Source organism: Agelaius phoeniceus, chromosome 26 (genome assembly GCF_051311805.1).
Source record: "Agelaius phoeniceus isolate bAgePho1 chromosome 26, bAgePho1.hap1, whole genome shotgun sequence".
In the NCBI taxonomy this organism is placed as follows: Eukaryota; Metazoa; Chordata; class Aves; order Passeriformes; family Icteridae; genus Agelaius; species Agelaius phoeniceus.
In genome coordinates this window covers 4452218-4476642 of record NC_135290.1, presented here as the reverse complement: position 1 = coordinate 4476642, position 24425 = coordinate 4452218, and the positions used below count along the sequence as shown (strand labels likewise).

Sequence of the window (24425 nt, the reverse complement as noted above, 5' to 3'; positions counted from 1 at the left end):
GACGGAGAGCCGCGACCCGTTCCCCGTTGAAGCCGCGGTGGTGGCGTCTTCACCCGTGAGGGATGGGAGGGATGCTTGAGGGATGGGTCGAGTCTAATGAGGACGGCGCTGATTGGCTGGGAGAGACGCCCCCTCTTCCCGCCAGCCAATGGGCGCGCCGGACACTGCGGCGTGGGTGAAGCCGGGCGGAGGGTGAGTGTGAGGGCGGCGGCCATGGCGGCGCCCGCGGGGTCGGTCACGGTGTTTGCGGCGGTTCTTTCCCCGCCAATTAACGATGATTCTTCCCTTTGGCTGTAGCCTCCTCCAACCAAACACCAGCGCTCTCAGCCCCAGCAGAGATGAGGAGGGCCGGGTGAGGATGGTGCTGGAGGACACGCTCCAGCTTCATCCCCACTCCCTAGGCTTCCCTGCTGGATGGATTGGGGCTGGCAGCTTGTGCTGTGCTCAAAACCCTCCAGAAGCTGGGACACGGGAATTTTTTGGGCACTTAATTCTTTGAAAGACATTTCCTCAATGCTCTGGGTGCGTCTCCCCATTACAGCTCACCAAATTTTCCTGAGCAACCTCTTTGGGTGGTGTTCTGATTTTTCCCCATGTCTGGTTTAGTTGGAACAGGCCAAATATATCCCCCAAAAATGCTGTATTTTGGGGAAAACTAGTTCTGGCTCCTGCCAGTAACATCTGCAGGAGCAAGCTGCCCTCTCCCCTCGTGTGCACTTCAAACCAGAGCTTGTTAAATATTGATGTGTGAGATCTGTGCAGGCCCTTGGACAGCAAAAGTGCTCAGATCCCTGCCTGGCCCTGCTTTCCAGGACAACCCTTCCAAGGGCTGCTTTCCCCTGCAGTGATTCCTGTGGAGGAGGGACAGAAATAGCAGGGTTTTGGGAGCAAGTCCCAGCTGAGGCTGGAGGCCAGAACTCTGGAATTACTGCAGTTAAAACCCTGTTTACAAGGGCAGGAGAGTTTTCAGAGTATTTTTACAAATCGTATTTATTTCAGGGTATTTTTACAAAGCAGGAGCCTGCACTGCCGTGATCCAGCTCCTCCTGGTTCCTCCTCCTACAGGCTGCAGCAGTGGGAGGATAAAATCCTGGTGGGATGGCAAATAAATAATAAATAACCAGCCTCTGTGTTACTCCAAGCCCCTTGGGACACCAGAAAGGCTCTTCATGGGGGCCAGGTCCTGTTGGGGATGTAGATAAACCTCCACAGTCTCTGCTGTTTGCTGGTCATATTTTGGCCCTCTTGATTTTCCTTGTTGCTGCAGGGGAACAGATGTTCCCATCTGCTGTCCTGGTGTCTGGAAAAGGGAAGGAAAAGGGAAGATGTTCCCATCTGCTGTGCTGGTGTCTGGAAAAGGGAAGGAAAAGGGAAGATGTTCCCATCTGCTGTCCTGGTGTCTGCTCCAGCTCTGCCCCTTCCCTCTGCCTCCAGCTGCCACAGGCCTTGCCCACCTCCTCCTCCTCCCTCCAAACTGTGGGTTTGGCTCCTGTTTGAGGACTGGATTATGACTGAAATGTCTTTTTTTTGTTGTTGTTTTCTGTTTTGTTGTGTTCCCAGCCATCCTCTGTGCCCACCTGGGCAGTTTGTACCTGGTTCTTTTATGGGCAGAGTTTTTTGCAGGGCTCTGGGCTGGGCTGCAGGAGGGACACTGGGCTCTGTACCCTGCTGGGGCTGCTCTGTTTGTGGGATTCAGATACTCACAGTGCCCTCAGCTCCTCAGAGCTGCCTCTGTGTGGCTGAATCCCTTGATTTGGAGAACACACAAGCAGGATTTAGAGGATTGCAGGGTCTGTGCAGTGTCACCAACCAAACAAAAACCCCAAAATCAGAGATGTGTGCTCAGGGCAGCTCCCAGACACCAGTGTGCTGCTCAGAGCTGTGAGTGCCCTGTCCTTAGGGCTGCCACTGGTGTGGGAATGGCATTTCCTGAGTGCCTTGTGGGTTCTGGTGGTGTCAGAGGTGGCTGAGCTTTGATTCCTGGCTGCAGGGACTGAGCAGGGCTCTCCCTCTTGGGCCTTGTGTGTCCCTGGCTCAGATATTGTCTGAATTCTGCCCTTTTTCCAGTCCTGGCTCAGATATTGTCTGAATTCTGCCCTTTTTCCAGTCCTGGCTCAGATTTTGTCTGAATTCTGCCCCCTTTTCACTGCTCCTGGATCCCACTCCTGGCTCAGATATTTTCTGAATTCTGCCCCTTTTTTATTCCTCCTGTGTCCCAGTCCTGGCTCAGATCTGAGTTGTGCCCTTTTTCACTGCTCCTGTGTCCCTGGCTCAGATATTTTCTGAATTTTCCCCTTTTTCACTGCTCCTGAGTCCCAGTCCTGGCTCAGATTTTGTCTGAATTCTGCCCCTTTTCACTGTTCCTGTGTCCCAGTCCTGGCTCCGATCTGAATTCTGCCCTTTTTCCCTGCTCCTGGATCACCCTCAACAGACCTGCCAGAAATTTCCTGATTTCTCTGAGCAGATCCAGAGGAGGCCATGGAGAATGCATCAAAGGCTGGAGCTCCTCTGCTCTGGATCCAGGCTGGGAGAGCTGGGGGGGTTCACCTGGAGAAAAGAAGGATCCAGGGAGAGCTCAGAGCCCCTTCCAGGGCTTAAAGGGGCTCCAGGAGAGACATGGACAGGAAATGGAGGGACAGGACAAGGAGAAATGGAATATTGGGAAGGAATCCTTCCCTGATTTTGGACAAGAGATGGTGGGACAGGATAAGGGGAAATGGAATATTGGGAAGGAATCCTTCCCTGATTTTGGACAAGAGATGGTGGGACAGGACAAGGAGAAATGGAATATTGGGAAGGAATCCTTCCCTGATTTTGGACAAGAGATGGAGGGACAGGATAAGGGGAAATGGAATATTGGGAAGGAATCCCTCCCTGATTTTGGACAAGAGATGAAGGGACAGGATAAGGGGAAATGGAATATTGGGAAGGAATCCCTCCCTGATTTTGGACAAGAGATGGTGGAACAGGATAAGGGGAAATGGAATATTGGGAAGGAATTCCTCCCTGTGAGGGTGGAGAGGCACAGGGTGCCCAGAGCAGCTGTGGCTGCCCCATCCCTAAAAATGTTCCAGACCAGGTTGGGCAGGGCTTGGAGCACCCTGGGATAGTGGAAATCCCTGTCTATAGCAGGAGGTGGAGTTGGATGGGCTTTAAAATCTCTTCCAATCCAAACAATTCCATAATTCCATGGTCAGGGTGCTTGTGACCGTGTTCACAGGGGTCTGAGGATGAGGGGAGAGACGAGGATCTGACTCCATGTTTCAGAAGGCTGATTTATTATTTTATGATATATATTATATTAAAACTATACTAAAAGAATAGAAGAAAGGATTTCATCAGAAGGCTGGCTAAGAATAGAAAAGGAAAGAATGATAACAAAGGTTTGTGGCTCGGGCTCTCTGTCTGAGCCAGCTGACTGTGATTGGCCATTAATTAGAAACAACCACATGAGCCCAATCCCAGCTCCACCTGTTGCATTCCACAGCAGCAGATAACCATTGTTTGCATTTTGTTCCTGAGGCCTCTCAGCTTCTCAGGAGGAAAAATCCTAAGGAAAGGAATTTCCATAAAAGATGCCTGTGACAGGTGCTGTAGATGGGGCTGTGGTTTGATGATTGGAGATGCTAAAGGGGAATGAATTGCTGGAGCTGCAGATAAACCAGCTGGAGGAACTCAGGGCTGGCTCAAGTGGCACATCCAGAGCAGCATTTTTAATCCAACGCTGTCCTCCAGCCTGTGGAACACCCAGCTCAGAGGCTGCCAAAATCCTGCTGCTGTCTCAGTGACACCCTGAGAAAGTAGGAAAATGAGCTTTGAATGAAGTTGCCTGTTTGGGACTAAATATTTGATGTGCTCAGCATGAACAGAATTCAGACAATACCCTGGCATGCTTTGCAGCTTTTCTCTTTCCCTTGCAGGGACGGGCACCATGTTCCTGGTGGGACTCTCGGGTGGCATCGCGTCGGGGAAGAGCGCGGTGGTGGCCGTGCTGCGGGAGCTGGGCTGTGCCGTGCTCGATGCCGATGTTATCGCCAGGCAGGGTGAGTTTTCCAGCGCTCCTCCCGCTGCCTGAGGTTCCCCTGACAACCGGGATCGCTGACGGCAGAGGGTGCTCTGGGTACATCGCAGAAAGGTTTTCCCTCCTGCTTCCCAGTCCCAGCTGCCCCGGGAGGGGGGATTGGAACGGGGATGTATTTTTAATAAAGGGAAAAAAAGAAGATTATGACCAAAAAACACCGTGGGGATGTTGTACTCTGTGTCCATCCCCTGGAGTGTGGTGATTCCCGGGTCTGAAAGCCAGCTCTGGGCAAAAGGAAATGTGGTTCCCTGTCAAGTGGGATCCCTTGGTGAGTCCAACATGCCCCCTGAGCCCCAGGACACCCATCCTGTCACTCAGTTACACTGGTGGCTGAAAGAGAATGTCCCTCTGTGCTGGATGTTGTTTTTCTGGTGATACTGAGAGATCAAAGCACAAAATTAATGTGCTCAAAAAACCCAACAAAAAAAAAAAACAAACAACAAAAAAACTACAAAACAACAACAACAAAAAAAAACCAAACAAAACCCCCAAACAACAACAACAAAAAAAAGGCTTGTGCTGCTTGGGCTGGAGAAAAACCCCAAAATCCCAGATCTGTTGACTCAGTAGGACCAGAGCAGACCTTGTTTTCCCTGATTACCTGTGAGATGTTAATCCCTTCACCCCACCAGGACAATGAGGAGAGCAGAGGGTGCCCAGAGCAGCTGTGGCTGCTCCTGGATCCTTGGGAGTGTCTCAAGTCAGGCTGAATGGGGCTTGGAGCAGCCTGGGACAGTGGAAGGTGTCCCTGCCATGGCAGGGGGTGGCACTGGGTGAGGTTTCTCCCCAAACCAGTCTGGGTTTCTGAGGGCTGTGGCCCCTGCATGCAGCAGGTTTGGGGTCTGCTGTTGAACAATGGTGCAGTGGTGTCATTTGGAAGTGCCTGAGCTTTTCTGTTTGGTGAAGAACTTACTGTGTAGCCACTCAAAGCTGTGATGCTTTAACATTTTATTGCACTGTAATTCCCCTGGAGGTGCAGGAAATTTGCTGGAGGTGCTAAAAGCCCTCAGAGACGGTAGGAAAACACTACAGATACTCTGTGAAAGTTTTCTGCCAATCACTTTATTTTGCACCAATTCCTTTTTTATATGTGTTTGTTTACTATATGGATTTCACCCATCCTGAAACTGCCTTCCACAGGAGAAAAAAATTGGTCTTAAAGACTTTTATGAGGTTGGCCTGAGGTTACAACCTGTGGCAATGTTCCTGGATTTGGGAGAGATGATTATCTGTGGTCTGTCCTTGCTGTGGTTACCCTCAGCTGGAGCTTAATTATGGTTTTATTGCTTCATCCCTTTTGTTGGATTTTTTTTTTTGTGTGTGTGGCTTTCAAGTTATACACTCCTGTAACGTCAGAGCCCCTGCAAGAGCTGATTGGGGATTGAGCTTTCAGAATCTTTTTCTGTTCATTTTCCTGAAGGATTTAGTGACTGATGTGAAAGACAATAAAAAAAAACCACATCAGCAGCATCCAGGGCCACGTTACAGCAGTGACATCCACACAGTGCTGAAGTTTCCAGCTGGTCCTGGTTCCTTTAGGATCTCCCTGCTCCATCCCTGGTGGGAATTGGCTCAGCCCAGCTGCTCCCCCAGCCCTGGCTTGTGGCCATCACCGTGTCCTCCCTGCTGACCGGTCACCCTGAGCAGCAGCACGTGCCACCAGGGTTGTGCTGCTGAATTAATGTCTGCAGGGCTTCCATCTTCCAGGTGTCAGCCCTCAAAGGGACCTTGGGCTGGCAGGAGCTGCAGAGGTGGTGCCAGGACAGATGTGCTGGAGGCAGATGTGCTGCCACGGCGAGCATCAGCTCTGTGGTGAATGAGCAAACCCCATCTGAGGGTGATTGCTGATGCAAACACCAACTGTGCTGTAAAACTGGCTCTCACCCCCAGCTCTTTGATGTTCTCAGTGGTGCAGCCCCACTCCAAGGCCCATCAGCAGATCCTGCAGCACTTTGGCACCGAGATCCTCCTGGAGAACGGCGAGATAAATCGGGAGGCTCTCGGAAGCATCATCTTCTCCCAGCCAGAGAAACGGCGGCTGCTGAACTCCATCACCCACCCTGAGATCCTGAAGGAGATGCTGAAGCAGATCCTGAAGTATTTTGTACTTGGTAAGAGGTCTTGTCCAGGCTCCTGCCCAAGTAGGAGCCATCCCTGCTCCCTTGAATGTGAGGAGAGGGACAGGGTTGACAGAGGAAGGGAAGGGACATAGAGTGACAGCCTGAGGTGTGTTTGGTGTCAGCCTTGTCCAGCCTGCCAGGACTCCTGCTTGGGCAGGAGCCATCCCTGCTCCCTTGAATATGAGGAGAGGGGCAGGGATGACAGGGGAAGGGAAGGGACATTGAGTGACAGCCTTTGTGCTCTGCCTGCCGTGGCCTTTGGTGTCAGTGTTTGGAGGATTCATTCCTGATTCACTCCTGCCTTTCACTGCTGCCCTTCACTGCTTTCCTCTGTGGTTTCAAGTGTATCTGTAGGGCCTGGGAGCAGCTTTGCTGAGATTCCCCACCGGATAATGCCACATTGCTGAAAATGGCCACATGTCCCTCCCTGCCCCCTGCCTGCTCCAGCTTCACTGCAAGCTCTGGAGCCCTCTGAGTGTCGATAAGGTGAGGAATGGGCTGACAGCTGTGGCTTCCAAAGTGCCACGTTCCCCCTGATAAAAGGAACAAATGCAGCTGTCAGGCTGGGCTGGGGAAATGCCAGATAAGATCACCAGCTGTTCCAGAGGTCTCCGTGTAGACAGAAGGATGCCTTAATAGAGTCAGTCTGGATTGGTGGTGCTTATCAGAGCTGAGCCCTGAGAGAGCTGAACAGGCTAGGGCACCACGGGGCCAAGCTCTGCTGCGGGGTGAGGAGGAGGAGGAAGCACAAAGGAAGCAACAGGCAGGAATGCCAGGAGCCAGAGATGGAGTCTTGAACTCCGGGCTGTGGGCTGAGGAGGCGGATGCTGTCCTGGCCCTTGGCTAGAGCTCTGTGTGGCTTCAGCAGGCTGCTTTGTCCTCATTAGTCAGGATTTAATGATTTGGGATAGCTGGATGTTGTCTCTGAGGATGGCTGTGTAAGGAAAGCTCTGATCGATCCAATCAGAGGGCAGCCAGAAGCCTCTCAGGATGGAGGTGCTGGTGGAATGGTGGCTCCTTGGATGATGATGTCTTTGTCAAGACTTTACTTGCTGTGGGCAGCTCGATTTTAGGGGGGTTATAAAGAGGGGACACCAGCCTGAGATGTCCCCATGACTGGGGGACACACAGGGGAGTGAAGTCCTGACTTAGAGCTTTCCCCTCTCCCCCACACTCAGCAGGGCACCTCCCCAAACACTGGCCAAGGGCAGGGGCATGGAGAGGACCAGGGGACAGTGATTGACTGTGAGAAGCTCCTTGGATGATGATGTCTTTGTCAAGACTTTACTTCCTGTAGGCAGCTCGGTTTTAGGGGGGTTATAAAGAGGGGACACCAGCCTGAGATGTCCCCATGACTGGGGGACACACAGAGAAGTGAAGTCCTGACTTAGAGATTTTCCTCCCCTCAGCCTCTCCCCCAGACTCAGCAGGGCATCTCCCACCTCCCCAAACTCTGGCCAAGGGCAGGGGCATGGAGAGGACCAGGGGACAGTGATTGACCATGAGAAGCTCTGCTCCCTGTGCTGTCAGAGGTTTTAAACCAAACTCAGCCCGTTTTGGTGAGAGTTCAGCCCTTGGGCTGTGCCTGGAGGCTCCCCTCACATTTTCAGTGTCACAGCTGCAGGAGGTCTGTGGGGATTTCCTTGCTCCCCTTGGAAAAATGGAGCTGTTTAGCCAAAGCTTTTCATAAAGGGAGGAAAGCTGAGCTGGGAAATGTTGGCTCAGATGGCTGCAGCCTGGTGAAGTCTTGGACAAGAGAAGGAGAGGAGAGCAGATCCTGCTGTGGGCACTGCTTCCCGGGAGAGGCCAGCACAGCACACAGCTGCTGCTCCTGCCAGCCAGGCACTGCTGCTCTCATTTCAGCTCCTCGTTTCAGCTCCTCATTATATTTCTGCAGTTTCACCTTTGGTCTGGAGCAGCCAGGTTAGGGTTGATTTTTTTTTTCCCTCTGGAAACTTGGAATGAAACCATTTCCTCCCTGTGAGAGGGAGGAGGGCCAGCAGGCTCTGCTCTGCTTGGCTGTGATCATGGAGCTGAAGAGCTCCTGCTTGCTTTGCTTTTCCTGACCATGGTGTGTGTGCAGCATGAGGGATTTGGGAATGGGGGTTAACTCTGTTCCCTTTTTTGGGGAATGTTGCCATTTCCACAGGTTACCGCTACGTGATCCTCGACATCCCTCTGCTCTTCGAGACCCGTGGCTTGGCCAGGCTGATGAAATACACAGTGCTGGTTTATTGGTAAGTGCTCCAGGAGCCACGAGGACAGGGACAAAGCCACCTCTCTCAGATGGGACCCTCATGTGCCTCCGCTCTGGAGGTTCAGCCTCAGCCCTGGTGCAATTGAGAGAAGTGATACCTCCTCCCTTTATAGTGCATGAGGGCCTTCCTGAGCTTTCCCTGGCACCATCACAGAGGGGAATTCACTGCCTTTGGGCCTTCCACGGCCCATGTTCTATCAGGGCAGGATCTGGGGCACTGTTACAGGCTGTGTGAATGCTGAGAACAGCCCAGGCAGCAGTGGCTCTGCTGCTCCAAGTGCAGGCTGACTGTGTCAGAAATGACAAGGGGGCACCTCTCTCATTCCCACTTTATCCCAGCGATTCCCCCCGGTGCCCGAGGAGGGCAGATCCCCCTTTCCCTCCCTCCCACGCCCAGCTCAGCCCAGTGCTCCCCCCGGCAGTGACCCCCCGACGCAGCTGGCGCGGCTGATGAAGAGGAGCGGGCTGGGCGTGGCCGAGGCCGAAGCTCGGATCAGCTCCCAGCTGCCCCTGGAGGAGAAGCGCAGGTGGGCCACGCACGTCATCGACAACTCCGGGGACTGGGAGAGCACTCGCCGGCAGGTCCTGCAGCTGCACACCCGCCTCGAGGATTCCCTGGATTTCCTCTGGGCACGGCTCGTGGTGGGCACGGCCGTTGCCGGGCTCGGCGGGCTGGTGTTCCTCCTCATCCGGCATTTCATCTCTTAATTCACCTTTTCTCTTAGGCAGGGAAGGGGCCTGAATTTCCCCGTTTGAAAAGGGCAGTGAAAGGCCACCTCTGCTAATGAGCTTTGCCAGCTGAATGCAGACAGCGGTGTCTCCTTGCATACTTCCCAAGGTGAACACAGCCAGAGGTTTTTTCAGGCATATTCTCCCTGCTCAGGTTCTCACCCACCAGCTGTGCCTGTGGGATGATGCCCTTGTTCCCATGTGGGTCCATTGTGGGACTTCACTGAGTTGAGGCACTTTAATCAGGCACAATCTCACTTTAATCAGGTACAATCTCACTTTAATCAGGTACAATCTCCCTTTAATGTCTTCCAGGACAATCTCCTCCCTAGGGCTGTGGCCTTCTCAGGCCCTGTTATTGCCTAGAGTGTCGCCCAGGGTGATTCCCCATAGCTCAGCCCTCCTCATCCAGATTTAGATTTTGGATTTCCCCTCTTTCATGTTGATTTAAAGGAAAGCTGTAAAATCAGTGAGGGGGAGGTCAGCACCTCATTCACATGGATGGGGTGTTCAGCTTGCTGCTCCTCCCCTCTGTGGCCATCACTCATGGGTCACCCTTGGCTTTGGATCCAGGGGTATGATCCACCCTGGAGCAGGCTGAGACCTGGGCTCATTCAAACTCATTTCCTGCTGTTTGAGCTTCCTTTGGCAGCAGTTCCCCGGTGGGAGAGCCGAGCCTGGGCGAGGCGGGTGCTGGGTCTTCACTCTTGTTTTAATAAAACACTGAAAGCAGCTGCTCACATCCCGTGGCTCTTCCCAGCCTGCTCCCAGGCTGTTCCTATGCCGGGGCACGGCTGCACTCTGTAAAGTTCAGCACACGCAGGAAGAGCTGCTGGCTGCTCCTGCTTTTCCCAGTAAACATCCCTGAGCTGCTCCAGGAGCTGCTTGGAGCTTCAGCCCTGCCATGGCCTTCCTCTGGGGGGGCTGTGGCTCAGTGTTGGCTCTGGGCACCCCACAGGGTGGGTCTGGCTTGCTGGGATGTGATCCTGGATCTGCTGTGGTTCCCTGTTCCCTCTGGGCTACCCCTGTCCCCAGAGCCACTGCTTGTCCCCACACTTTGAGAAAGGTGGGTGCTGCAAGCCCCTGACCATGGTGATCCCTGGGATTCTCCAGAGTGTTCCCACCCTCCTGCCTGGCCTTGGGCCTGTCCTGCCTGTCCCCTGTGCCATCCTTTAGCCCGGGGTGTCCCCAGCCACCATGTGCCCCTTTTTGGGGCCAGGGACTCATCCACCTCCATCCTCCCCTGAGCCCCAGTGTGCACCCACAGCTCCCATGTCTCACCCACCTGGAGGGAGGAGAGACCTGGTGGTCCTTGTGCAGCCCCAGGGAGCCTCCCTGAGCCGTACCCGAGCGCTGACCCCTCCTGCTCTAAACGCTCCGTAATTGCGCCGTGCCGCTGGAGTCCCTCGCAGCCAGCCATCAATCAGAGCCGGAGCGCGATTTCTCGGCCGAGATAAGAGCCAGTTCCGCCTCCCTCGGATAAATGGAGCCCGGGGTGGAAGGATGGAGCGAGACGGAGCCGTAATCGCATTTGGCGCTTCGCTCCCGCCCGGCTGGGCTGACGTTCACCCGCCGCTAACGAGTTTAGCGGGGCCGGGAAAGCGAACGGATCCAGGGCCTCGCTGAGGCCGGGGGAGCCTGGGCTGAGCCCCCTGCGTGGGCTGCACCCACGGGGAAGGGCTCTGGAGTAGTGTCCGTGGGAGCTGTGAGGTGCCCGTCTGTGGGAGCTGCCCCAGCTGCACCAGTCCCGCTCCTGCATATCCCAAATCCCCTCGGGGACAAGCACAAGGAAGGGGGGCTCCAGGAAATGGGGTACACCAAAGAAGGGGGGCTCCAGGAATGGGGTGCACCAGGAAAGGGGGGCTCCAGGAATGGGGTGCACCAGGAAAGGGGGGCTCCAGGAATGGGGTACACCAAAGAAGGGGGGGCTCCAGGAATGGGATACACCAGGGAAGGGGGGCTCCAGGAATGGGGTACTCCAGGGAAAGGGGTGCTCTGAGGAAGGGATTACCCCAGGGAGGGGGTGCTCCAGGGATGGAGCTCCATGGCCACCTGGGGCCGTGACAGTGGCCGTGTGGCCAAGCCTCAGCCATCCCCTGTCGGTGACAGATGGCTCAGCTCCCTGGACCGGTGATCGGTGGCCATGGAGGGGGCCTGGAGGACCCCCTGGCTGAGCCCTGCGCTCCTGGAACAGGTTCTGCCCCCTGAGCGGGCTCCACGTGGGCTCCCAATGCCCCTGGGTGCTGATGGAGGATCCCGGATGCTAATGGAGGCCCCTGGGTGCTGATGGAGGATCCCGGGTGCTGATGGAGGATCCCGGGTGCTGATGGAGGATCCTGGGTGCTGATGGAGGCCCCTGGGTGCTGATGATGGGTTGTGGGTGCTGATGGAGGATCCCGGGTGCTGATGGAGGGTTATGGGTGCTGCACCACGGCCCCAGCCCCGGTCCCGCACATTGAGGCCGCCCCAGCTCCCCGCAGGTCCCGCCATCGATCGCGGAGCAGCCGCCACCGTCACCGCGGGCCCGCGCCCACCGGGGCAGCTCGAGCAGAGCCGGCCCCGCGCCGCGAAGCCAAATATTTGACTGTGCAAATTGGCGGCCGGATCGATTCTGCTGCGGCTGGCGGGGGCTCGTGACAGACGGACCCTCCTCCTGCCGCACCCCTGCTCCTGCACCCCCTTCCGAACCGGAGCAGCCCCCCCGAGCACTTCCTTCCCCAGTGCACCCCTTTCCTGGGGCACCCCCTCTCCTCTGCACCCCTTCCTCAGAGCATCCCCTTCCCCATTCCTGGAGCCCCCCTTTCTTGGAGCTCCATCCCTGGAGCACCCCCTTCACAGAGCACCCCCTCCCTGGTGTACCCCATTCCTGGATCCCCCCTTCCGTGCTGTACCCCATTCCTGGCTCCCCCCTTTCCCTGGTGTACCCCATTCCTGGATCCCCCCTTCCGTGCTGTACCCCATTCCTTGAGCCCCCCTTCCCTGGTGTACCCCATTCCTGGAGCCCCCCTTCTTTGGTGTACCCCATTCCTGGATCCCCCCTCCCTGGTGTACCCCATTCCTTGAGCCCACCTCCCTTTCCTGGTGTACCCCATTCCTTGAGACCCCCTTCCCTGGAGTACCCCATTTCCTGGAGCCCCCCCTTCCTTGGCACTCCCTCCATGGGACAGCCGCTGGGGCAGAGGGTGGGGTCAGATGTCCCCTCATGAAGCTGCAGGTACAGGGTGATGTCCCCCCATGGGACATGTCCCCAAGTGTGAACTGGGCGGGTGCCTCAGTAGCCACAAAGGGGAGCAGGTCGGGCTGGGGTGAGTGTGGTGTCACCAGTGTCACTGCATGGCGTCTGTTGTCACAGGTGTCACTGTCACTGCACGGCCCCCGGGGTGTGGCACAGTGTCAGTGTCACTGCACACCTCCCTGGGGTGGCACATAGTGTCACCGTGGCTGCACAGCCCCACTCGTGTCACACGGAGCTGCTGCACAGCCCTGCGGTGCTGCACAGCTTCACTGTTGCTCCCCGGAGTGTCACATGGTGTCACTGTCACCGCGCAGTGCACAGGGTGTCACTGTCACTGTGGGGCCGCCGGGTGCCACGCAGTGTCACCGCAGCTCCTGTGGATTGTCACACAGAGTCACCGTCAGCGCCTGGTGCTGGGGCTGTCACACAATGCTATGTCACTGCGTGGCCCACGGGGTGTCACCCACTGTCACCGTCACTGCCGGCCCACAGTGGATCACCCAGTGTCACTGTCACTGCACGGCCCACGGCGTGTCACCCACCGTCACCATCACTGCACAGCCTGGGGTGCCACACACCGTCACCGTGCAGGACGCTCCCGGTGCCACCGCTGCACACCCCATCGCTGGCACCCCCTTGTCACTGCGCACCCCCTCTGTGTCACACCCCGCCCCCGCGACAGCACAGCTGTCCCAGCACCCCAAATCCCCCAGGGCTGCTCCCCCTGGGGACACATCCCCGAGCCCGTCCCCTCCGCCAGCCGTGCGCCGTCCCCTCGCAGCGCTCACCGCCGGCGCTAATTAACTGCCGGTGTTGGCAGCCCTTAATTGCCGCGCGGTGGGAGGGTGACAGCCCCGCCGTGTCCGTAATGAGAGGCAGCGTGACGGGGACAGCGACGGGGATGTGCCACCCACACCTTGTGCCCTCCCCCTGCCTGCGGCCGGGCTCTCCCCGCTGGGCAAGGGACAGTGCCTGGTGTGGGGCTGGGACATGCTGGGATGGTGCTGGCTGGCCACCAGCCAACTGCTCAGCTAGCCAGACAAGCAGATGGACAGCTGGACAGACTGGTGGCCTACTGGCCAGCCAGCCAATCAGCCAATCAGCCAACTGGCCGGCCAGGACACCGAGCCACCATCCAGCCCAGCCCGCCTGGGTGTCCCACGAGCCCCCTCAGTGCCGGTGAGCCAGCTGGCCACCAAGCACTGGTGAGCACCAAGCTCACCACCCGGCCATCCACGTGTCCTTCAAGGCCAGCAGGCAGCTGGACCTCCCTGCCCACAGCTGAATGTCCCCCTCCCCTGTCCCATGTCCTTCCAGAGCCCATCCTGAGGACACAGTTGGAATTTGGGGCATCATCCAAACTCCTTGGGGCCTGCAAATGGCTGCTCGTCACCATGAGACAACATTGGGCTCGTTGGTTGCGTCCAGCTCTGTCTTAATTCTATCTGAGCCACGCCTTGGCTGAGCCACGGTGGCACAATGTCCCTGTCCCCCCTGGCCAAGCGTGATCCTATGGGCAGCATCTGCCACAATGCCAGGAGGGGAAACTGAGGCACGGCACAGTGCCAGCCCCCACAAACCCCCTGCCCTGGCCTGGCCACCCGTGCCCTTCCCCAAACCCTCCTCCATGAGTTCCACAGCGAGCAGGAGGTGCCGGGCACAGCCACCCCCGGCCCAAGCTGCGCCCCTGGAGCATCGATTGTCCCCATCCCCGCTGCCGGCGTCCCCAGCGCGGCCCAGCCGCCCCCGCCCGCGTTGCCAAAGCAAACAGCCGAGGGCTGGGCCGGCATCGATTCTGCGGGAGCTGCTGTTTGCTTAACCTTTGCAGAGGAGCGGCGGGCGTCGAGAGGAGCCGCAGCCACCGCCACCGCCACCGCCGCAGCCACCACTGCAACAGCTGCAGCCATCGCTGCCACCACAGCTCTGCAGCCATCACTGCCACCACAGCTCTGCAGCCACCACTGCAACAGCTGCAGCCATCACTGCCACCACAGCTCTGCAGCCACCTCTGCCACTGCTGCAGCCACCACTGCCACCACGGCTCTGCAGCCATCGCTGCCACCACAGCTCTGCAGCCACCACTGCCACCACAGCTCTGCAGCCACCTCTGCCACCACGGCTCTGCAGCCATCGCTGCCACCACGGCTCTGCAGCCATCACTGCCACCACGGCTCTGCAGCCACCACTGCCACTGCTGCAGCCACCACTGCCACCACAGCTCTGCAGCCACCTCTGCCACTGCTGCAGCCATCACTGCCACCACAGCTCTGCAGCCACCGCTGCCACCACGGCTCTGCAGCCACCACTGCCACCACAGCTCTGCAGCCACGACTGGCACTGCTGCAGCCATCACTGCCACCACAGCTCTGCAGCCACCAGTGCAACAGCTGCAGCCATCACTGCCACCACAGCTCTGCAGCCACCACTGCCACTGCTGCAGCCATCACTGCCATCCCCACAACCCCTGCAGCCACCACTGCAGAGCTGCAGCCACTGCTGCCACTGCTGTCACCATAGCCTCTGCAGCCACCACCACCACCACAACCACTGCAGCCACCACTGCAACAGCCACCCCTGCCACCACAGCCCTGCAGCCACCACCGCCACTGCTGCCACCACAACTGCTGCAGCCACCACTGCCACTGTTGTCACCATAGCCACCACCATCACTGCAGCCACCACTGCAACCACTGCAGCTGTGACAGCCGCTGTTGTCACCACTGCTGCCACCGCTGCCACCACAGCCACTGTGGCCACCACCCCTCCCACTGGAGTCACTGCTGTCACTGCAATCGCTGCTGCCATCGCTGCCACCACAACCACGGCAGTCACAGCTGCTGCCACCTCCTTGTCCCTTGTCCCTTTCCCACCTCCTGCACTCCCGGCCATGACCATTTGGAGCTTTGCCATCCATTCCCTGTGCCCATGGAGCTGGTTCAAGGGGCTTGGGGACAGGGAGCACCCCAGTGTCACCTGGGGTGTTGTACCCCCCATACAGTGCTGCTGTCCCACAGGCTCTGTGGCTGTAGGGCCACAGCTTGGGGACATGGTGGCCGAGGGTGGTGGCCTTGCCATGGGGACAGGATGGCCCAGAGCGATGCAGTGTCCTGGGGTGGTGACTATGCCAAGGGGACACAATGTCCTGTGGCAACAAGGTGACCTGGGGCTGTGTCCCCACCACGAGGATGCAGCAGCCAGGACCAGGGATGTCCCCTGAGCCTCCAGGTGAGACGAGTGCCCTGATGCAGCCAGTGTGCGCCTGTCCTCCCTCTGTGTCCCCACCACAGCCACCCTGTCCCCACGCAGAGCCCCCTGCCCACCCGGGCCACCCTGTCCCCGTGCTGCTGGTGACTCACGCAGCCCGTGACCTCGCCAGGCGTATTTTTAGGCACTTGTTAAAACAGAAAGATAACGAGGAATGGGGGGGTGTGCAGGAGGGAGGGGGGGCGACAAAAAATGATGGAGAAAAGCATCAGGGAAACAGCTGGTGACACAATGGTAACAAACTTTGAGGAGGGGATCCAGAGCTGGCAGCACCCCCACCCCAAAATACTCTCCCCCTCCCCAGCCTTGTAAAGCCCCCAGGAATAATTGCCTCCTTAAAGGTAGCTAATTGATTTCTGCTCGCTGATTAAAGCCTCTGCGGGAGCCGGGGGACATGCGGGGGCGATCGATGGCTGTCAAAAGTCCCCTTGGTTCCCCCTCTTTTGGGGCGGGGCTGGGGCTTGTCCCCCGTGTGTCCCCTGGGCTTTGGCAGCGAGGGGGATGAGGGGATGCACCCCCAGGGTCGTTTCTGGGGGCAGGGGGTTGATGACCCTATGGAGCTCACAGGTGCCACTGAGGCTGATGCCACCTCGGCGTTGTCACCCAAGCGCTGTGGGGCCGGCACTGGGAGTGGCCCCGGGCCGCTCTCTGCCCGTGTGTCCGTGTCGCCCTCCCCCATCCCCGCGTCCTTCGCTCACCCCCGGCGCTGGCGGCGCCTGTCACTTGCCATCGCGTCCCGCTGTCCCCGCCGAGGCTGATGGAGATGGCAGGCGACGGAGCGGGCGCAGCCGCGTGTCCCCGTGCCATGAGCCCTCCGGGGCTCGGCCCCGGGCACGGCTCTTTCGGGCAGCCCGGCCACGCCGGCAGTGGCACCTGCGGCTGTCCCGTTGTCACCGTGCCACCAGCGGTGACATCCCATCCCACGGAGCCACGGCTGACCGCGATGGACGCTTGGGTGTCACCTGCGCTGTCCCAAAGTGTGGGAGGGGAAACTGAGGCAGGGAGTAGGGGCGGGCCCTGGGGATCACCCCCGGGGGTGTTCTGCTCTGGGGACACAAGTGACGGGTTCCAGGAGTGTCCCCAGCTCCACGGGGACGCTCGCAGTGCTCGGGGTCTGGCGTGGGGACACGCGGGGCCGGGTCACCGAGGGATCTCCCATTGGAGGAGAGGGGTCAGTGGGGCAGCCGGGGCCGATGCCACCTCCGTGCCTCAGTTTCCCTCCCGGGGCGTGGTCAACACCGACGGAGGCGTGTCCTGGGTTGGATGGGCGGCATCGAGGAGGCGTGTCCTGCCGCGAGGTGGGCGTGGCCCCGGCGGGGTGGGCGTGGCCCGTGCGGCGCGGGGCGCACCGGAGGCAGCGGAGCGCAGCGGAGCCGCCGCCGCCAGCCCGAGCCCCCCCCCCGCCGCCGCCGCCGCCGCCGCCCTGCTCCCCCCCGCCGGCACCATTCCCTCCCCCGGGCGCCAGCGCGCCCCGGCCGGGCGGCGGCTCAGCCTGGGCCGGAAAACTTTGCTGGCGGCCGCGGCGGGGGTGGTGATGGTTCTGGTGCTGGTGGTGCTCATCCCGGTGCTGGTGAGCTCCGCCGGTACCGATGGTCGGTACGAGATGCTGGGCACCTGCCGGATGGTCTGCGAGCCCTACGGCCCCGCCGCCCCCCCCCAGCAACCGGCCGAACGCGGCCCCCTCCCGCCGCCCTCCACCCTGGTGCAGGGTCCCCAAGGCAAACCGGGCAGACCGGGCAAACCGGGACCGCCGGGACCGCCCGGAGAACCGGGACCGCCGGGGCCGGTGGGGGCGCGGGGTGAAGCAGGAAGACCGGGACCCCCGGGATTACCGGGACCGGGCGCTACGGGCGCGGTGAGCGCGGCCACCTACAGCACCGTGCCGCGGGTCGCCTTCTACGCCGGCCTCAAGAACCCCCACGAGGGCTACGAGGTGCTCAAGTTCGACGACGTGGTCACCAACCTGGGCAACAGCTACGACGCCGCCTCGGGCAAGTTCACCTGCGCCATCCCCGGCACCTACTTCTTCACCTACCACGTCCTCATGCGCGGCGGAGACGGCACCAGCATGTGGGCCGACCTCTGCAAGAACGGGCAGGTAAGGGCTGCCCATCCCGGCTCCTTCCGCGGGACCGGGAGCTCTGCCGTCCCCCAGCACGGGAGAAGGGCGATGGGTGCTTCCCCGTCCTTTTCCTGGCCTCGGAATGGGTGTTCCATCCTTCTCCTGGCCCCGGGAATGCACCCCCAGGTTGTCACATCCTCTCTTCGTGCTGATGATGGACCGCGGGTGCTTCCCCACGGGCCCCGTCCTTTTCCCGGCCCCTGGATGCACTCCTGGGTGCTCCATCCTTCTCCTGGCCCTGGGGATGCACCCCCAGGGTGCCACATCCTTCTCCCAGTGCTGATTAAGGGCTCTGGGTGCTTCCCCAGGGGCCCCATCCTATTCCAAGCCCCAGAGATGCATCCCCAGGGTGTCACATCCTTCTGCCAGCGGCAGTGATGGGCTCTGGGTCCATGCACATCCTTCTCCCAGACACTGCCACGCACCCCTGGGGTGCTTGATCCTTCTCCCAGTGCTGAAGATGGGCTCTGTGTGCACCCCCAGAATGCCCTGTCCTTCTCCTACCCCCAGGTATGCACCCCGGGATGTTCTGTCCCTCTCTCAGTCACAATGATGGGATTTGGGTGCGTTTCCAGGGTGCCACGTTCTTCTCCTGGGCACGGAGGTGTAACCCCAGGGTGCCCTGTTCTCCTCACAGTGGCGTGATGGACTCGGGGTGCACCCCGAGGGGCTCTGTCCTGCTCCCATCTCTGGAGCTGCATCCCCAGGATGCCCCATCCTCCTCCCATGCTGGAGATGCTCCCCCAGGATGCTCCATCCTCCTCCCAGTGACAATGACAGCCTCTGGCTGTGTCCCCGGGGTACTCCCCGCCCTGAAGGAGCAGCCCTGGGGTGCCCTGTCCCTCTCCCAGTGACAGTGCAGGGCTCTGGGTGCACCCTGGGGTGCCCTGTCCCTCTCCCAGTGACAGTGCAGGGCTCTGGGTGCACCCTGGGGTTCCCTGTCCCTCTCCCAGTGACAGTGCAGGGCTCTGGGTGCACCCTGGGGTGTCCCATCCTCCTCCTCCTCCCGTTCCCAGATGCTGCTCTGTGTGCCCTGTCCCTCTCCCAGTGCTGGGGACAGTCACCATCCACCCTGGCGTGTCCCCAGGGGTTCCCTCAGCTCTTCCCTTGGCCCCGGAGATGTTCCTTGGGGTCCCCGGGGTGTCCCTCCCGGCCATGCCATTGTCCCCACGGAGGTCCCTGCGGGGACAGGGCTCCTCGGCAGGGACAGCGTCCGCAGTAGCTTCGAGAGGGGCAGCGCCTGCCCCGGTTTTGGGGGGCTGCACCCCTGGGGCTGCGTGGGGACCCCGCGGGGGACACCCCGAGGGTGGCTCCATCCTTTCCCCTCCTCTCTCCCCCATCCCCACCACCTCATCCCGCTGGAACCCCCAATGCCAGGACTCAGCCTCGCCATCCACACGCTTTTGGGGCGCCCCTTTCCCACGCCGCGTCCCCCTCCCGGCCGCGACTCGAGGGACGCGATGTGGCTGTGTCCCCCCGGGGATGTCACCGGGCTCAGTTCCCCTGGATGTCACCGCAGCCGGCATTCCCGCGGGTCCATCCACTCTGCTCCCGCTTCCCGGCGCTTCCTCCGGCGCCACAGCCCGCGATGCATCCTTGTCCTGAGGATCCAGGACCCCGAATTAACCCAAAACTGAGTTATCACCCCGAAAAGAGCCGGGCTGTGAGGAGGAGCGGGAGCTTTGTCACCCTCCCCGAGCCCTTCCGAGCGGGAGCACAGCAGGAGCCGCTCGCTCGGCAGCTTTTCTCCATCCAAACACTTCCAATTTCCTTTTATTGAGATTATTTTTGTCCTCCCCCGCCCTCCAGCCTTAAATTTTGGGGGGTTCCAGCGCCGCTTGGCACTTCTGGCTCTTTCTCCCAAGCACTCCGGACTGAGCACCCCAAAAAGTCCCCTCAACCCTTTGGCTTCCCCCAAAATCTTTTTGGGGACCACCCCAACCCTTCCTACCCCCTCAGATCTGTGGGGCATCGACATTTCTGGATGAATTTCCAGGAGCTATGGAGCCCCTTGTCAAGAGGAGCTGCGCTCGGGCGGGCGATGCAACTTAATTAACGGCTTGTTAATTACTAACAAGGCATCGCCGCATCGATATCTAGAAAGAAGATCCCCCTCAATGGCCCAAATAATTGAAAAACGGGGTTATTTAGGGGGTTGCTGCCAAAAATCCCCCGTTCCTGTCATGGTGTGGGTTCCCTGCAGATAAAGGTCGATCCTGGCATATTCAGAGCCAGTCAGAATTTGGGGGGCCCCCTCTGGCCCCCCAAAAATCCCCTCGGTGCTGCCGGTTTGGGGGCTGCCCATCACCGTTGAGTCGGGGCTGGAGTTAATGAGAGCCAGGGGAGCTGCTGCTGGTGGTTAATTAGCATTAATTATTATTTGTATTAGCCCGTAGCTAAGGCAAGGGCAGTGAGAGGTGGACGGACGGAGGGACAGATTGATTGATTGATTGATTGATTAATTGATTGATGGGCAGGGCTGGTACCAGGTGGTTTTGGGGTCCCCATGCTGTAGAAGGCCATCCCCCAGAAGGCTCAGGGAGGGTCACAGCCCCAGGGGACTCTTGGGGACAGTCCCCAAGGGTACACAAGGACGTGCTGGGGGGTCCTGGGGGCTCCCACTGCCCTGTCTGGGGTCGGGGGGCAGCTGCTGGTGCACCCAAGGGCCCTGGGGGGCACCCAGAGCTGGGCCCGAGGATCCTGAGGAGCATCTGCCACTGCATTTGGGGTCTCAAAAGACACCCTGAGGTGCTGCTGGGCCATGGTGGCACATGGGGCACGTGGTGTCCCCGAGGCCCCAAGTGTCACCGCACATGGCAGCGCCCCACTGTCCCCTGGCTGCTGAAAGCTCTCGGGTGCAGCCACCTTGGGGACCCCTCCAGAGTGTCCCTAACGCCGGGGACACCCCCAGCATTGCCACTGGGGTCAGAGCCCAGGCTGGGGCCATGCCACCCCCAGCTCCCCGCTGTGCCATGGGGAAACTGAGGCACCGAACAGCACAAAGGGGTGAAGCCATCGCGGGTGGCCGTGGTGGCAGCGCCCCTCCTGTGCCACTGCGGTGCCGGCAGCGGCTCAGCCCGGGCCCAGCGCTGCCATTTATCTTCCCTGGTTAGCGAGGGCTGGCGGGCGCGCCGTGATGAGGCGGCTCCTTAACGAGGGAAGACGGATGGCACCGGGCAGCTCCAGCTGTGGCGGGGGGGACGCCGCCAAATGGCTTTTCCTGGCTCTTCTTCCTCACGGCTTCTTCCCTCGCTCCCGTTCCGCAGCAGGACTGCCCAGGAGATTGGGGCGCTGTGACTGACCGGGATTCGGGGTCCCCCACCTGCAGTGGGGACCCTCGCGGTGGCAGGGTGGGCACAGGGTGACTTTTAACGGGGTGAATGTTAAAGTGAGTCCTGTGGCACCACCAGCCCGGCCCTCTGTAGGTTCCAGAGTTTACAGCGTCCCGCCCCAGCATGGCAGGCTGCGGGTGAGGTGCAGCTGGGTGAGGAGTGGTCCCCCGGGACTCCTGTCCTGGGGACAAAGGACAGGACTGCAGGGGACAGCCGTCCTTGTCCCACCGCTCCGGGACACCGCAGCCGCTCGCCCATGCGAGCCAATTAAGAGCCGATTCTCGTCGCTCGTAATTAGCGGCACCTTCTCCCGGCGCAGCGCTTCTGCATTTCACTTGGGATTTCAGCAGCCGCCTTGTCACTGTCACCCAGCGCCGCGATCTCCCCGCGAGGCTCCGGCGGAGATTTGATTACCCAAAGAATTCTGCAGCGGCTCCAGCCACGGAACCGCTCCTGCGGGCGGTGACGGCTCCTCCGGCCCTGCCGGCACCCAGGAAACCTTTGGGGGTTTCTGGGGGGAGCATCCTGTCCCGCGGTGGGTGCGGGTCTGTGTCACGGGGATGGGGGTTCAGCCCTCGCCACACGCTCACGGTCCCCGTGCAGCTCCCGGGAAGCGCTGCGGGATGCAGGGTTCAGGGTTTGGGTTGGGGCTGGGCTGGGAGATGGGTGCTGTGTCCCAGGCATGGCCCTGGATCCAAACCCAGAGACCAGGTCCTGTGTCTGAGCTGTGCGTCCAAACCTGGAGTCAGGGTCCTGTGGGAGAGCCGTGGTCCCATGTGGAGCTCTGGTGACACATCTGACCCACGGTCCTGTGTCCAAACCTGGATCCAAACCTGGATTTGGGGTTCTGTGTCAGACCATGGTCCCACATCTGACCCACGGTCCTGGATCCAAACCTGGATTTGGGGTTCTGTGCCAGAGCTGTGGTGCCATGTCTGATTCAGGGTCCTGTGTCCAAACCTGGATCCAAACCTGGATCCAAACCTGAATTTGGGGTTCTGTGTCAGAGCTGTGGTGCTGTGTCTGACCCACAATCCTGTATCCAAACCTGGATTTGGGGTTCTGTGTCAGACCATGGTCCCACATCTGACCCACAATCCTGGATCCAAACCTGCATTTGGGGTTCTGTGCCAGAGCTGTGGTGCTGTGTCTGACCCACATTCCTGTATCCAAACCTGCATTTGGGGTTCTGTGTCAGACCATGGTCCCATGCCTGACCCACGGTCCTAGATCCAAGCCTGGATTTGGGGTTCCGTGTCAGGGCTGTGGTGCTGTGTCTGACCCACAATCCTGGATCCAAACCTGCATTTGGAGTTCTGTGTCAGAGCTGCGCTCCTGTACCACGGTGGGGTCCTGTGTCTGGCTGTAATCCCGCCCCTGACCCCACACCCGCAGTCACACCCAGTGGCACCGTCCCCGTCAAACCCAGCGCCGCGCTCCCGTTTCGGTGCCCGCCGGGTCCGGGGGGGCTCCGGGCGGTGCTGCCTCCCCCCCGGGACCCGCTCACCCACGGGGGGGATCCCGGGCACCCCTGGCTCCCCCGGGGGGTGGGGGGTGGATCTGATGTGCGTGAGGCGGGACCGAGGCGTGCCCTGAGCCGGTCCCGCCGTGTCCCCTTCCTGGGCAGGTCCGGGCCAGCGCCATCGCTCAGGACGCCGACCAGAACTACGACTACGCCAGCAACAGCGTCATCCTGCACCTGGACGCGGGGGACGAGGTCTTCATCAAGCTGGACGGGGGCAAAGCCCACGGCGGCAACAACAACAAGTACAGCACCTTCTCCGGCTTCATCATCTACTCGGACTGAGCCCGGCGCCCCCCGCATCCCCCCCGGCCTCCCCGCAGTGACCCCGCAGTCCCACGGCGTCCCTGGGCCGTGGTTCTGTTCCCTGCTGCCCCCCAGCTCCCCCCGATCCCCCCCGGCTCCCCTTGCCCGCCCCCGGATCCCCCTCCCCGCGCTCCCGGCTGCCCCAAGCCCTCCTTTTCCCGTCAGCTCACACAAGGGCTGGGGGCTGCAGAGGTTTGGGGGTGGCAGGAGGCTGGGGGTGCCCCCCGCGCTGCCCCCCATGCCCGGCTGTGCCCCCCCTGTCCCGCCGCTGCTCTCCGCCCGCCCTGGGGCGCTGCCGGGGCTCTCGGGGCTCCCCGGGCCGGGGGGCTGTGCTGGGGCGGGGGGAGCCGCCCTCCTGCCCCCCCCGCGCCCGCCGGGGTGACAACATGGTAAAGCAGAGCTGTGATCTGTCCCGGTCTGCTGTGTGTGTCCCCAGTGTCCCCAACAGCGGGGGACGGGGTCTTTGTGCCACCACCAACACCTCCCACCCCGAGGCCGCTTCTTTATCAAACCGGCCCAGCCACGAGCGGCTCCGTGTCCCTGCACCGCCGTCATGGCGACGCTTGGGTGCCGCCCTCACCCCAGCCCTGTCCCCATGAGGGGGTGTCCCCTGCGAGACACAGCACGGCCACTGCTGGGGGAGGGACACACGGAGCCACCGGGACCCCCGGGCACTCGCGCCCGTCACCGCTGCCTCGGCACGGGCGGGACGCGGCGCGATTCGAGGTGACAGCGGGAGCCCGGGGCCAGCGGCTGTGGTGGGGACAGAGGATGGGAGCCCTGGGGACACGGAGTGGCCTTGGGGACAGGACGGGGCTGGGTGTCCTCCTGGCTGTATGTGTGTGTCCGTGTGTCCCCAAGAATGAGTGTTCATGTCCCCAGGTGTGTGCGTATGTCCCTCAGGTGAGTCTGTGTCACGGGGATGTGCGTGCCCCCAGGTGTGTGTGTGTTCCAGGTGTGTGTGTGTGTTCCAGAGGGGGGGGTGTGTGTTCCAGAGGTGTGTGTGTGTGTTCCAGAGGGGGGTATCTGTGTTCCAGAGGTGTGTTCGTTCCAGATGTGTGTGCGTGTTCCAGCTGTGCTCCCTCCCCCAGCTCTCCGTGTGTGTCCCAAGCCCCTGCGGCTCCCGGCGCTGTTCCCCAGCACCGATCCCGGCTGGAGGCGGCGGAGAGGCCGGGGCTGGATCGCAGCTTCGAGCAGAAGGTCCCCGAGAACGGCGCGACCGAAGCGCAACCCGGGGACCCTCCCGGACCCTCCGGAACCCTCCGGGACCTCCCAAGCCCCCTCGGGACCTTCCAAGACCCCCGGGATCCCCCTGGACCTTCCAGGACCCCCCCCCCGGGACCCCCGGCACCTTCCCCTCTCCGCCGCCCGCCGGGGCTCGGAGCTGCAGCCGCTGCGGCCGCCGGCAGGGGGCGCAGGCGGCGCCGAGTCCGCAGCTCCCATAGGGCATCGCGCGG

The 24425-nt window shown here is 60.5% G+C and overlaps 2 protein-coding genes across 2 annotated transcripts; both read left to right on the top strand.

Annotated features, from left to right (window-relative positions):
• The first annotated feature begins 60 nt into the window (after positions 1-60).
• On the top strand, positions 61-9922 carry DCAKD (dephospho-CoA kinase domain containing). The gene is made up of 5 exons (XM_054649746.2): positions 61-192; positions 3921-4043; positions 5989-6192; positions 8351-8438; positions 8881-9922. Exons 2-5 carry the CDS (start codon positions 3932-3934, stop codon positions 9164-9166), a joined length of 690 nt encoding a protein of 229 aa, XP_054505721.1. The 5' UTR covers positions 61-192; positions 3921-3931; the 3' UTR covers positions 9167-9922.
• Positions 9923-16996: 7074 nt separating this feature from the next.
• C1QL1 (complement C1q like 1) lies at positions 16997-23374 on the top strand. The gene is made up of 2 exons (XM_054649815.2): positions 16997-17784; positions 22768-23374. Exons 1-2 carry the CDS (start codon positions 17221-17223, stop codon positions 22945-22947), a joined length of 744 nt encoding a protein of 247 aa, XP_054505790.1. The 5' UTR covers positions 16997-17220; the 3' UTR covers positions 22948-23374.
• The last annotated feature ends 1051 nt before the right edge of the window (positions 23375-24425 follow it).